The sequence below is a fragment of the Sus scrofa genome, chromosome 14, assembly GCF_054392235.1.
Source record: "Sus scrofa isolate SSC_HxYL_T2T_F1_AM1 chromosome 14, Sscrofa_HxYL_maternal_Yorkshire_Landrace_v2.0, whole genome shotgun sequence".
Taxonomy (NCBI): Eukaryota; Metazoa; Chordata; class Mammalia; order Artiodactyla; family Suidae; genus Sus; species Sus scrofa.
Genome location: NC_139396.1, coordinates 69,982,887 through 69,996,553, shown reverse-complemented (window position 1 = coordinate 69,996,553; position 13,667 = coordinate 69,982,887). Strand labels below are relative to the sequence as shown.

Below are 13,667 nucleotides of genomic sequence, written 5' to 3'. Positions count from 1 at the left end.
GCGTGATCTTGTACCTTAGGTTGGCTAACACTTCTGTGAGCTTTCTCCTTCATGACCCACATGAACACAGTGAGGAGGAAGGGCGCATGACCCACAAGTGACATGACCCATTCACCCCATTCCACACCTGGTCCTGGGAGGCCTAGGGGCATTACTAATAAGCAGAGCAAGCTGAAGGGTGAATTTGATATAATATTTCAAAACTCTTTGCTTTGCCCCCCAAAGACTTCCTCAACAGAACCTCCCACTAGGCTTTTCCCTCTCTAGTTCCTTAACTCTTTAGGAAGCCAAGAGTTCCTCCTCAAGTAAAGATGACAGCACAAAGTTTCCTCTCTTTCAAATGATCTCTAAGTTTACATTTATAACTAAAATTCTATGCTAGGTTATTCTCAAATCACCAGGGAATATGCAGGAAATGCCAAATGATGACATGTGTTGACTGACACATCAGTTAGTGAGTGTTCCAGGTGACGCTTCATCTTTGAACAACTCTGATTTGACAAGGCCCTTGTAGATCACTGTGTCCAGTTCCTACCCAGTGATTTTATCCTTTTCCGCACTAGGACTTCGAGGCCTGATGCTGTCAGTCATGTTGGCCTCTCTCATGAGCTCTCTGACCTCCATCTTCAACAGCGCCAGCACCCTCTTCACGATGGATCTCTACACCAAGATTAGGAAGCAGGCATCAGAGAAAGAGCTCCTTATAGCTGGACGGTGAGACATTCCTGGTTTCTGCCTACAATTTCTCTGGAAAAGGCACATTATAGAAATGAATTAGAGCCTCTTCATCTTTGGTTCAATGAAACTAATTATAGCACTCTAGAGTGGGAGGAGGAGACGTTAGAGGACACCTACTCCAACTTTCTCTCTTTCTAGATACAAAACTTGGGCCCATACTTTAAATATTTGTTTTTTCCAGACTTTCAAATGCCTCTGTTTCGTATTTCTTCCTGTCCTCACACCCTCCACCAACCACACCTTCATGAACCTCTGTCAGTGTTTTTCTTTCCTCTTTTTTCTTTTTTGCTTTTTAGGGCTGCACATGCAGCATATGAAGGTTCCCAGGCTGGGGGTCAAATCAGAGCTACAGCTGCCAGCCTATGTCATAGCCACAGCAATGCAGGATTGGAGCTGCATCTGCAGCCTACACCACAGCTCACAGTTCACAGCAACGCTCAATCCTTAACCCACTGAGCAAGGCCAGGGATCGAACCTGTGTCCTCATGGATGCTAGTCAGATTTGTTAACTGCTGAGCCACGATGGGAGCGCCCCACCAGTGTTTTTCATGGGGTATAAACATCCTACTTACTCTGAGAGACTAATGTATTGTCTCTAGAAGTTTCCATGTATACCACATGATGATAGTAACAGGTTAGGCCATCCACACACTACTAGAGAGAAGTTTAACAACTACATTCATTAAGAAATAGGGGACCAATGGAGTTCCCGTCATGGTGCAGTGGTTAACGAATCCGACTAGGAACCGTGAGTTTGTGGGTTTGATCTCTGGCCTTGCTCAGTGGGTTAAGGATGCGGCATTGCCATGAGCTGTGGTGTAGGTTGCAGACGCAGCTCGGATCCCGTGTTGCTGTGGCTGTGGTATAGGCTGGCAGCTACAGCTCCGATTGGACCCCTAGCCTGGGAACCTCCATATGCCGCAGGAGTGGCCCAAGAAATGGCAAAAAGACAAAAAAAAAAAAAAGAAATAGGGGACCAAGAGAAATTGACCACCTATTTAAAAGACTGTGCATTGTTGAAGACAGTTACAATTGCTTTAGTGAATGAAGTACTCGAGGGGAAAACTTCCAAGGACCCACTTGGTTCAGATCTTGACTCTGGACAAATGCTATAGGAGAGGAAGAACAATAAGACATTGGTACTTTTGTGGTGGTGAAAGTTGTACTAGAATTCAGCAGGCCCAAGATGCCAAAGTCCACTAAGAGATACATCATCTTGGGCATCGGTGCCCTCAATGATAAATTATTGAGTTTTTCTTTTCTATCTTTTATTAAATGTCTACTATCTCCCGGAGCACAAATATGAAAAAAGAACATATATGTGAAAAATAATTTCTGGCTTTGTGGGACTTATGCCTTTGTGGGGAAGATAAACAATAAGTATATTCTATACCTAGTAACAAAAGGTGTTTGGTAGAAAAGCAAAACACAATTAAAGGCTGGCATTTACTTGAGAGAGATGCTCAGAAAGTTCTCTCTTGAGGAGGTAACATTTGAGCACAACCCTAAAGGAAGTGTGGGAGTGATTCTCCTGGCTTTGTGGGGATGAAACAGTAAATGCTGCACTATTATAATGGTCACGTGTGTGGTGTGTGTGAAGACCACAAGGGGTGAGGTTGGCACATGAGGAGCAGCTGGGAAAGAGATAGGAAACACAATCAGAAAGGTAAAGGGAGGTGAGGTCATACAGGGCTATTTAAACCATAACAAGACTTTGGATTTTATTCCACCTGTGATAAAAATTAACCAAAGATAAGAGAGCAAGGGAGGCATGTGATTTGCTTTCCACCATGATAACAACAAGGATAGTGGGTGTTATCAATTGAATCTTTACTGTGTTCTAGGCATCCTGATCAGACTCCACATTTAGTTATTGCAAGGTTGCAGAGATTTTGTAAAGATAAAATGAGACACTTGTGCCTCAATCCCCTGCTTGTCCTCCTCTTCTCCCAATCCCCACCTTTCTGTTTTGGGTGAGCACAGAGTAGTGATAATATTTTACAAAAAGTCCAATAAATTGTATTTGTTTGCTTCCTTGTACAGCAAGCACAAGAATATTGTGGAGTTTAGAAAAGTGAATCAGCCATGCTCCCCGGGGCCCAGGTGCTTCCGTAGGATCTTTCTGCTTATCAATGTTTTAACCAATTGTTCTACTTGTCAAAGTACTCAGGTAGTAAAATGCACAAATTAATGTTTCTGGTCAATTCACTCTGCATTCTGGATAGAGGATGTTTTAATTGTAATCTATGCAAACTGACTTAGTTTCTCTCAAGCTATAAAAAAAAGACCAACATGGGAGTCTGCTTTCTTTATCATACAAAGAATTACTTATTAATAGAAATAGTGTGTTGTGTATTTAACAAAGAATTGCTTATTAATAGAAATAGTGTGTTGTATTATTCTCATTAGAGAATTATTAATCAGTTGCTGACATTCAAACATGTAATCTCATAGTTGAAGATACTATGACTAATTATAGATAGGCAGTTGCTTTATTAGCATTTTACTAATCATTAGGCATAGTATGGCTTCATGTGAAGTCAAATAGATTGATTTTATCTGGAAAATCAATGAATAGCCACAGAATGAATTCAAGAACTAAAGCATAATGGAATTACCAATAAGGCTTTTGTTTAATATTTAAATAATTTTGTTTTCTTCCCAGGCTATTTATTATTCTATTAATTGTCATCAGCATTGTGTGGGTCCCATTAGTACAGGTTGCTCAAAATGGACAACTATTCCATTACATAGAATCAATATCTAGCTACCTCGGGCCTCCAATTGCAGCTGTCTTCCTGCTTGCCATCTTCTGTAAAAGAGTCAATGAACAGGTAAGGGAAGATCTGGAAACTTCTCCACTGCTGGAATGACAAAAATTTTGTTTTCATTCACCGATAGAAAAATGCAATCTTTTTCACCCTATTTATATAACTCAAGGCTTATCCCAGTTTCAACTGTGGTCGGCCGCAATTCCTGATTCTCACTAAAATGAGTCAGTGTACAATTTGCACTCCTAGTACAGTCTTTATATTTCTTTTTTTATAGCTAAATTTTTATTATAGTTTATTTACAATGTACTGTTAATTTCCACTGTACAGCAAAGTGATCCAGTCATACATATGTATATACATTTTCTGACATTATCCTCCACCATGTTCCATCACTAGATATACTTCCCTGGGCTATACGGCAGGATCTCATTGCTTATCCACTCCAAATGAAATAGTTTGCATCTACTAACCCCAAACTCCCAGTCCATCCCACTCCCTCCCCCTCCCCCTTGGCAACCACAGGTCTGCTCTCCATGTCCATGAGTTTGTTTTTTTTTTCTTCTGTAGATAGTTTCATTTATACCATATGTTAGATTCCAGATATAAGTGATATCATATGGTATTTGTCTTTCTCTTCCTGATTTACTTCACTTAGTATGAGAGTCTCTAGTTCCATCCATGTTGCTGCAAATGGCATTATTTTGTTCTTTTTATGGCTGAGTAGTATTCCATTGCGTATATATACCACATCTTCTTAATCCATTCATCTGTCAGTGGGCATTTAGGTTGTTTCCATGTCTTGGCTGTTGTGAATTGTGCTGCAGTGAACATAATGGTGCGTGTATCTTTTTCAAGGGAAGTTTTGTCTGGACATATGCCCAGGAGTGGGATTTCTGGGTCATGTGATAGTTCCATGTTTAGTTTTCTGAGTTACTTCCATACTGTTTTCCATAGTGGTTGTACCAATTTACATTCCCACCAACAGTGAAGGAAGGTACCCTTTCTCCACACCCTCTCCAGCATTTGTTGTTTGTGGACTTATTAATGATGGCCATTCTGACTGGTGTGAGGTGGTACCTCATAGGCATTTTGATTTGTATTTCTCTAACAATTAGCGATGTTAAGCATTTTTTCATGTTGGCCATCTGTATAGCTTCCTTGGAGAAATGTCTATTCAGGTCTTTTGCCCATTTTTCAATGGGGTTGTTGTTGTTTTGGATTTTTTTTCCTTTGCTGTTGAGTTGTATAAGTTGCTTGTGTATTTTAGAGATTAAGCCCTTGTCAGTTACATCATTTGAAATTATTTTCTCCCATTCTGTAAGTTGTCTTTTTGTTTGTTTTTTATGGTTTCCTTTGCTGTGCAAAGCTTGTCAGTTTGATTAGGTCCTATTGGTTTGTTTGTTTGTTTTGCTTTTTTTCAGGGCCACACAGCATATGGAAGTTCCCAGGCTAGGGGGTGAATTAGAGCTATAGCTGCCAGCCTATGCCACAGCCACAGCAATGTGGGATCCAAGCCACATCTGCAACCCACACCACAGCTCACAGCAACACAGGATCCTTAATCCACCAAGCAAGGCCAGGGATTGAAGCCATGTCCTCATGGATACTAGTTGGATTCATTTCCACTGCACCAGAATAGGAACTCCCCATTGGTGGTTTTTTTTGTTTGTTTGTTTTTGTTTTTCCTGTTGCCTTGGGAGACTGACTTAAGAAAACATTTGTATGGTTGATGTCAGAGAATGTTTTGCCTATGTTCTCTTCTAGGAGTTTTATTGTGTCTTGTCTTAACACTTAAGTCTTTAAGCCATTTTGAATTTATTTTTGTGCATGAAGTAAGGGTGTGTTCTAGTTTCACTGATTTACATGCAGCTGTCCAGTTTTGCCAGCACCACATGCTGAAGAGACTTTTTCCCATTTTATATTCCTGCCTCCTTTGTCAAAGAGTAATTGACCATAGGTGTCTGGGTTTATTTCTGGGTTCTCTATTCTGTTCCATTGGTCTGCATGTCTGTTTTTGTGCCAATACTATACTGTCTTAATTACTATATTTTTATAATATTGTCTGAGGGCTGAGATAGTTATGCCTCCCGCTTGTTTTTTTCCTTCAGGATTGTTTTGTCAATTCTGGGTCTTTTATGTTTCCATATACATTTTTGGATTGTTTGTTCTAGTTCTGTGAAAAATATTTTGGGTAATTTGATAAGGATTGCATTGAACCTGCAGATTGCTTTGAGTAGTATAACCATTTTAACACTATTAATTTTTCTAATCCAGAAGCATGGACTATCGTTCCATTTCTTTGAATCTTCTTTAATTTCCTTGATTAATGTTTTATAATTCTCAGCAAGTCTTTCACCTCCTTGGTTGGGTTTATTCCTAGGTATTTAATTTTGGAGGCGTGATTTTAAAAGGTATTATATTTTTATATTCCTTTTCTTATATTTCATTGTTAGTGTACAGAAATGCAACAAATTTTTGAATGTTAATCTTATATCCTAATACTTTGCTAAATTCATTGGACAGTTTGAGTAGTTTTTGTGTGGAGTCCTTAGGGTTTTCTATATGTGGTATCATGTCATCTGCAGAGAGTGATAATTTTACCTCTTCTCTTCCAATTTTGATATCTTTTATTTATTTTGTTTGTCTTTTTGCTGTGACTAGGACTTCCAATACTATGTTGAATAAAAGTAGTGAGAGTGGGCTTCCTTGTCTTGTTCCAGATTCTAGCAGGAAGGAATTCAGCTTTTCTCCATTGAGTATTATATTGGCTATGGGTTTGACATGAAATGACTTTTATTATGTTAAGGTGTGTTCACTCTATTGGTACGTTTTTATCATGAATGGATGTTGGATTTTGTCAAATGCTTTTTCTGCATCTATTGAGATGAACATATAGTTTTTGACCTTTCTTTTGTTAATTGGTATATAACATTGATTGATTTTTGTATGTTGAACCATCCTCTTGAACTTGGGAAGAATCCCACTTAGTTGTGGTGTATGATCTTTTTTATATGTTGTTAGATTCAGTTGGCTAAAATTTTGTTGAGAATTTTTGTGTTTATATTTATCAAAAATATTGGCCTGTAGTTTTTTTGGTAGTGTCTTTGTCTTGTTTTGGTATTAGAGTGATGTGATGGTGACTTCATAGAGTGTCTTTGGGAGTGTTCATTCTTCTTCAGTCTTTTGGAAGAGTTTAGGGAGAATGGGTATAAGTTGTTTGTATGTTTGGTAGAATTTGCCTGTGAGGCCATTTGGTCCTCAACTTTTGTTTATAGTGAGTGTTTTCATTACACATTCAATTTCATTTTTAGTGATCAGTCTGTTCAGTTGATCCGTTTCTTCTTTTTTTTTTTTTTAATTTTCCCACTGTACAGCAAGGGGGTCAGGTTATCCTTACATGTATACATTGCAATTACAGTTTTTTCCCCCACCCTTTCTTCTGTTGCAACATGAGTATCTAGACATAGTTCTCAATGCTATTCAGCAGAATCTCCTTATAAATCTATTCTAGGTTGTGTCTGATAAGCCCAAGCTCCCGATCCCTCCCACTCCCTCCCCCTCCCATCAGGCAACCACAAGTCTCTTCTCCAAGTCCATGATTTTCTTTTCTGAGGAGATGTTCATTTGTGCTGGATATTAGATTCCAGTTATAAGCGATATCATATGGTATTTGCCTTTGTCTTTCTGGCTCATTTCACTCAGTAGGAGATTCTCTAGTTCCATCCATGTTGCTGCAAATGGCATTATGTCATCCTTTTTTATGGCTGAGTAGTATTCCATTGTGTATATATACCACTTCTTCCGAATCCAATCATCTGTCGATGGACATTTGGGTTGTTTCCATGTCCTGGCTATTGTGAATAGTGCTGCAATGAACATGCGGGTGCATGTGTCTCTTTTAAGTAGAGCTTTGTCCGGATAGATGCCCAAGAATGGGATTGATCCGTTTCTTCTTGATTCAGTTTTGCCAAGCTGTATGTCTCTAGAAAGTTGTCCATTTCTTCTAGGTTGTCAAATTTGTTGGTATATAGTTGTTCATAGTATTATCTTATGGTTTCTTGTATTTCTGCAGTATCTGTTGGGATTTCTCCACTTTCATTTCTTATTTTGTTTATTTGGGTTTTTTCTCTCCTCTTCTTGGTGAGTCTGGCCAGAGGTTTGTCAATTTTGTTTATCCTTTCAAAGAACCAGCTCTTGGTTTTATTGATTTTTTTCTATTGTTTTTTGAATCTCTATTTTATTGATCTCCTCTCTGATCTTTATGATTTCCTTTCTTCTGCTGACTTTAGGGTTTTTTGTTCTTTTTCTAATTCTTTTAGGTGGTAGGTTAAGTTGTTGATTGAGATTCTTCTTTTCTGAGGAAAGCCTGTGTCACTATGAATTTCCCTCTAAGAACTGCTTTTGTGGCATCCCATAGATTGTGAATGGTTGTGCTTTCATTATCATTTGTCTTGAGGTAGTTTTTAATTTCCCTTTCAATTTCCTCACTGACCCATTGGTTTTTTAGCAGTATGTTGTTTAGTCTCCATGTAGTAAGTTTTTTCTCATTTCTTTTCCTTTGGTTGATTTCTAGTTTCATGCCATTGTGGTCAGAGAAAATACTTGAAATAATTTCTATACTCTTAAATTCAGTGAGGTTAGTTTTGTGCCTCAGTATGTGGTCAGTCCTTGAGAATATTACATGTGCACTTGAAAAGAATGTATATATTGTGATTTTTTTTTGGATGCATGTCCTGAAAATGTCAATTAAGTCTAACTTTTCTACTGTTTCATTTAGGATTTCTATTACCTTATTGATTTTCTGTCTAGAGGATCTGTCTATTGATGCAAGTGGGGTGTTAAAGTCTACTATTATTGTATTCCCATCAATTTCTCCTTTTATGTCTGTTATTATTTGTTGTATGTATTTGGGTGCTCCTATATTATGGGTTACATTTCTTATAAAATAGCATATACATCCACATCACAGAGCTTAGGAACACAAGTTTTGGAGTAAGACTGCCAGGGTTCATCCTGGTTCTACCACTTAATAATTGTGATCTTAATAAAACTGCTTGACTCTCTATAAGATTAAGCTAAGTACCTACCTTAAAAGATTGCTGTGAGGATTAAAAGAGATTTTTAAATATGAAGTATTTAGATGAAAATCTACCACATTTGCGAAGATTCAAAACATGTTTCTAATTATGATATATATAATTTATTGATTACTATGGACCATGTACCTTTAATCCCTTACCTGTTTGCAGATATTAGCCTTATAATTATAATTTTCAAATGAGGAACAGATGCATATATATATGCTTTCCATATGTTACTTAATATTAGTAACTGGGATCTTGGGATTCAGGCTAAGGTCTTTCTCCATCCAAAGCTCATAATCTTAATTCATATGCAATGCTGATTCCCCTAAATATAACGTTTTGATCAGGGGAACAGGGGATACATGATTCTACCCTGACCAATGTCTCAGAAAAAATAAATGCTTTTAAGTGTCAAAAGCTTGAGAGAGTTGCCAAAGCGTCTAATGTAAACTCTTTAAATTGTATAATATAAACCATAGTTACGTTTACCCCACAAAATAAATCACAAGTTTTAAAATCTATATATAAGGTCAAAGTCAAGGAAAACTTCATTATGGGTCAGAGTAGGCATTAGTGTCCTGGAGTTGGATAACCAACAGTGGGATGATATTTCAGAACCACGGAGAGCGATAGCCCATTGGTAACATATTAGCAACTTTTCCCTGCTTTTGCTAACCTTGTGGTCAATGTTGGCCATTTTTTGGTCCTTAGTGGAGAACACAGACAGGATAATAACTATTACTTACTGGAATGAGTGTCTCCTCTTTTCTAAATACAATAATTTTATTCTTTTCTCTTCCTCAGGGAGCCTTCTGGGGTCTAATCATTGGATTTGTGATGGGCCTCATTCGTATGATTGCAGAGTTTGTCTATGGAACAGGGAGTTGCTTGGCTGCCAGTAACTGCCCCCAAATCATCTGTGGAGTACACTATCTGTACTTTGCCCTAATTCTCTTTTTTGTTTCCATACTGGTCGTCCTGGCAATTTCTCTGTTAACAAAACCCATTCCTGATGTACATGTGAGTAGTGAATAATAGATATGTTCATTTGAAAAGGATTCTTTGCTTTCTAACACTTTAACTGGTGTGCAAATTCCATACATTTGGATTATAGCATCACTAGAGCTAGAAGGAACCCAAGGTACTATCATCCAGCCATTCCACAAAACAACTTGTACCTAGTACATGTAAAGCACCAATGAATAAGTGATTATAAAATGGTCTTCATCTTCAAAAAACTTCTCAATACAGTTAGGAGGTAAAAAGTTTTGGAGAAAGATTTAAATAGTGAGTGTGTGGACCTAACCTAGCAATGCAGAAAAAGAAAAATCTCAGGATGATAGGTTTTCAGCAAGACTGGAAAACACCTAGTCCAAGTTAGAACAAGAATCCAAGGAGTTCCCATTGTGGCTCAGCAGAAATGAATCTGACTAGTAACCATGAAGATGTAGGTTCAATCCTTGATCTCTCTCAGTGGGTTAAGGATCTGGCATTGCCACAAGCTGTGGTGTAGGTTGCAGATGCAGTTCGGATCAGCGTTGCTGTGGCTGTGGCATAGGCCAGCAGCTATAGCTCCGATCTGACCCCTAGCCTGGGAACCTCTATATGCCACAGGTGCAGCCCTAAAAAGACCAAAAAAAAAAAAAAAGAATTCAAGAAGCCCCAATAGGGGAGTTTTTGCAAAGAAAATGGCTTTTTATACTATAATTCAATGATTGAGAATCTTATATGAAGTTATTAGGAATCACAGTAATACAGTGGGAGCATATGCATATATATCAACAACAAACAAGAAAGCCAATTACAGATTCCAGTAAATCTATAGAAGAAAGTCATGAGACAAATATGACTTTGAGCTAGATGATGGATTATCATTTTTAAAACCCATTTGACACATGGAACAATTTCCTTAGAATGACCTAGAACTTGTATTTATCCAATCATATGTCTTGAATCAACAGCACACAAAAAAAATTACATAAAAGCATAAATGCTAGCTACTTATTTTCAAAAATTTTAATCCACATACAAACTAACCATGAAAATCTTAAATATATTTATAGAAAGTAATTGAAACTCTATAAAGCTTAGCTGTTTTAAAATAATAGTAGTGTTAAGAATTGGAGGTGGGTTGGAAAATGACCATGTAAGAGTATAAATTGCTATCAGAACTTAATAAAGGCACACAGATTCTATCTAAATATGATGGATCTGGAGTTCCCGTCATGGCACAGTGGTTAACGAATCCAACTAGGAACCATGAGTTTGTGGGTTCGATCCCTGGCCTTGCTCAGTGGGTTAAGGATCTATGCATTGCTGTGAGCTGTGGTGTAGGTCACAGACGTGACTCAGATCTGGCGTTGCTATGACTCTGGTGTAGGCCAGTGGCTACAGCTCCAATTAGACCCCTAGCTTGGGAACCTCCATATGCCGTGGGAGCGGCCCTAGAAAAGGCAAAAAACAAACAAACAAACACACATGATGGATCCAGAGACAGAGTTTAAGGAGATATTTTAAAAATTGAAAGAGTAACCACTAGGCAAACTGAAAGCCAAATTGATGTAGCTAATAACAGTTGAATGATAGGGACAATGAAGGAGGCCAAGGTATAGCATAAATTAGATAAATATTTGAATTTTAAGACATTGTAAATCCAGAGATAGGAGTTTTAAACATATTATTGAAGAGTTTTAATAATTACTGGAAGAATTAAAAACAAATAATTTTAAATGGTTATCACTGTTTTGAGGTGAGTGGGGTGGAAGATCTTTTGTTTGTTACCTGTACATTTCTGTGCTGGTTGATTTTTTTTTTGTGCTATACAGTAAACAAATGTATCATTGCGTGATTGTAAACACTTGCCTATCACTAATGTGCTCTGGTCTCTGGTTAGTTATATCGCCTGTGCTGGGCTCTTCGGAATAGTACAGAAGAACGAATTGATTTAGATGCAGAAGAGAAAAGACACGAAGAGGCTCATGATGGTGTTGATGAAGGTAATACCTGATTTACATTTGGCTTTCACATAGAAACTCTATGTGCCTGGATTTGTTTAGGATTTTTTTTAATGCTATGAATTAGATTTATGGCAAGCTGAAACCTTAAAATCGTACTTTCCCAACAACAATTTGTTACACACAAAATCCACCCCTTCATCCACTTGTCCATTAGTCTATCTGTCAATCCAACCATCATCTATTCATGGATCTGTGTGCCAGTTGTTTCTGCAGGATTCCTCTAAAACTTAGAAGTGATTATAACCCTTCTTTACAATTACCTGTGACAGGAGTTTCATTTCCCATGTTTTGTGATCTTTTTTTATTTCTTTGTTTCAGATAATCCTGAGGAAACTCGTGGATGTCTCAGGAAGGCTTATGACTTGTTCTGCGGTTTGCAAAGGAAAGGCCCCAAACTGAGTAAAGAGGAGGAAGAAGCCCAGAAAAGGAAGCTGACAGACACATCTGAGAAGCCTTTATGGAAGACTATAGTGAACATCAATGCCATCCTCCTCCTGGCAGTGGCAGTCTTTGTCCACGGCTATTTTGCCTAAACTCTCTCTGAGCTACTAGAATATTTATTAAATAAAGGATAATTTTCTTGATTTTTCACTGTGTAGTTTTTTGTTTTGCAAAGCAGATAAGCACTTGGTAATTTTATTGAACGGGATGACTATAGACTTGGTTTTTAGCTTCTGTTGTTCCTTGCGTCAATAAAGAAAAAGAAGGAGTTGATAATTTGGAAAGTCAGTGAGCTGACTCTACATGTATATAAGCTAGGAGCACTGGATCTAATTTCTTTTTTACAGCTAGCCAGGCAGATTACCCTACCTTACACTTGCTTTCTGCAATTTCCAGAGATTTCCACATAGAAGGAATGCCTCTCCCAACTCTGCCTCACAATATAATCGCCTCATCCATAAATGTGAACTTCTCCTTCTGTCTTCCTTTCATTGATCTCAAAGATGTGGAAAATAGAAATATTTTCTAATAGTTGAGGGGAAGTGAGCTGGAAATGCCCATTGTAAATTATGTTTATGAATTTACTGGATATTATCAGCTAATGTCTCAAAAGATGCTCTGCTAAATGTTAGCACATCAAGCCAGTGATTTTAGATTACTTTAAAAAAACATAATTCATATAATGCATCTATTTAAAGTGTACAATTCAGTCATCTGTTTTAGAATAGTCATAGAGTTGTGCAACAATTACCAGAATCTAATTTTCTATATTAACATTAATTCTTTATTGGCATTGTTACTTGAATATATGTCTTTATTTCTATTTTCTTCTTTCTATGAGTTCAATGTCTTTAGATACCACATATAAGTGAAATCATATAGTATTTGTCTTTCTCGGACTGACTTTTCTCACTTAGTATAATACCCTCAATGTTCATCCACACTGTAGCAAATAGCAAGATTTCCTTCTTTTTCATAGCCAGAATATATTGAGGGTTTTGATTAATAATTCAACTTCCTTGTTATCATTCAATCTTTTGCATTCAATCTTTGTTACCAATAACAAGTAAGTAATCCTTCTTTTTTTTTGGGGGGGGGGTCTTTTTGTCTTTTCTTTGGCCGCTCCCGCGGCATATGGAGGTTCCCAGGCTAGGGGTCCAATCGGAGCTGTAGCCGCCAGCCTATGCCATAGCCACAGCAACCCAGGATCCGAGCCATGTCTGTGACCTACACCACAGCTCACGGCAACACCAGATCCTTAACCCGCTGAGCAAGGCCAGGGATCGAACCCGCAACCTCATGGTTCCTAGTCGGATTCCTTAACCACTGTGCCACAACGGGAACTCCACAAGTAAGTAATTCTTTGTGATTCCTACTTAGTAATGTGTATTCCACTTTTTTCTCTAGGTTGTCCAATTTTTTGGTGTATAATTGTTCACAATATTCTCTTATAATCCATTGTATTTCTATGGTATCAGTTGTAAATTCTCCTGTTTCAGTTATTGCTTTACTTATTTGAGTCCTCTCTCTTTTTTCCCTCGTTAAGTCTAACTAAAAGTTTATCAATTTGTCAACACTTAATTCCATTGATATTTTCTATTGTTTTTCTGTTC

General features: G+C 37.7%; 1 protein-coding gene across 1 annotated transcript in view; it reads left to right on the top strand.

The window, feature by feature from the left end:
- SLC5A4 (solute carrier family 5 member 4) overlaps positions 1 to 12,191 on the top strand; it is a 33,729-nt gene extending 21,538 nt beyond the window's left edge. The window contains 5 exon segments of the mRNA NM_214182.1: positions 564 to 714; positions 3,404 to 3,572; positions 9,401 to 9,616; positions 11,490 to 11,592; positions 11,932 to 12,191. Coding sequence (NP_999347.1) covers positions 564 to 714; positions 3,404 to 3,572; positions 9,401 to 9,616; positions 11,490 to 11,592; positions 11,932 to 12,146 — 854 coding nt within the window. The 3' untranslated portion in view covers positions 12,147 to 12,191.
- Positions 12,192 to 13,667: the final 1,476 nt, after the last annotated feature.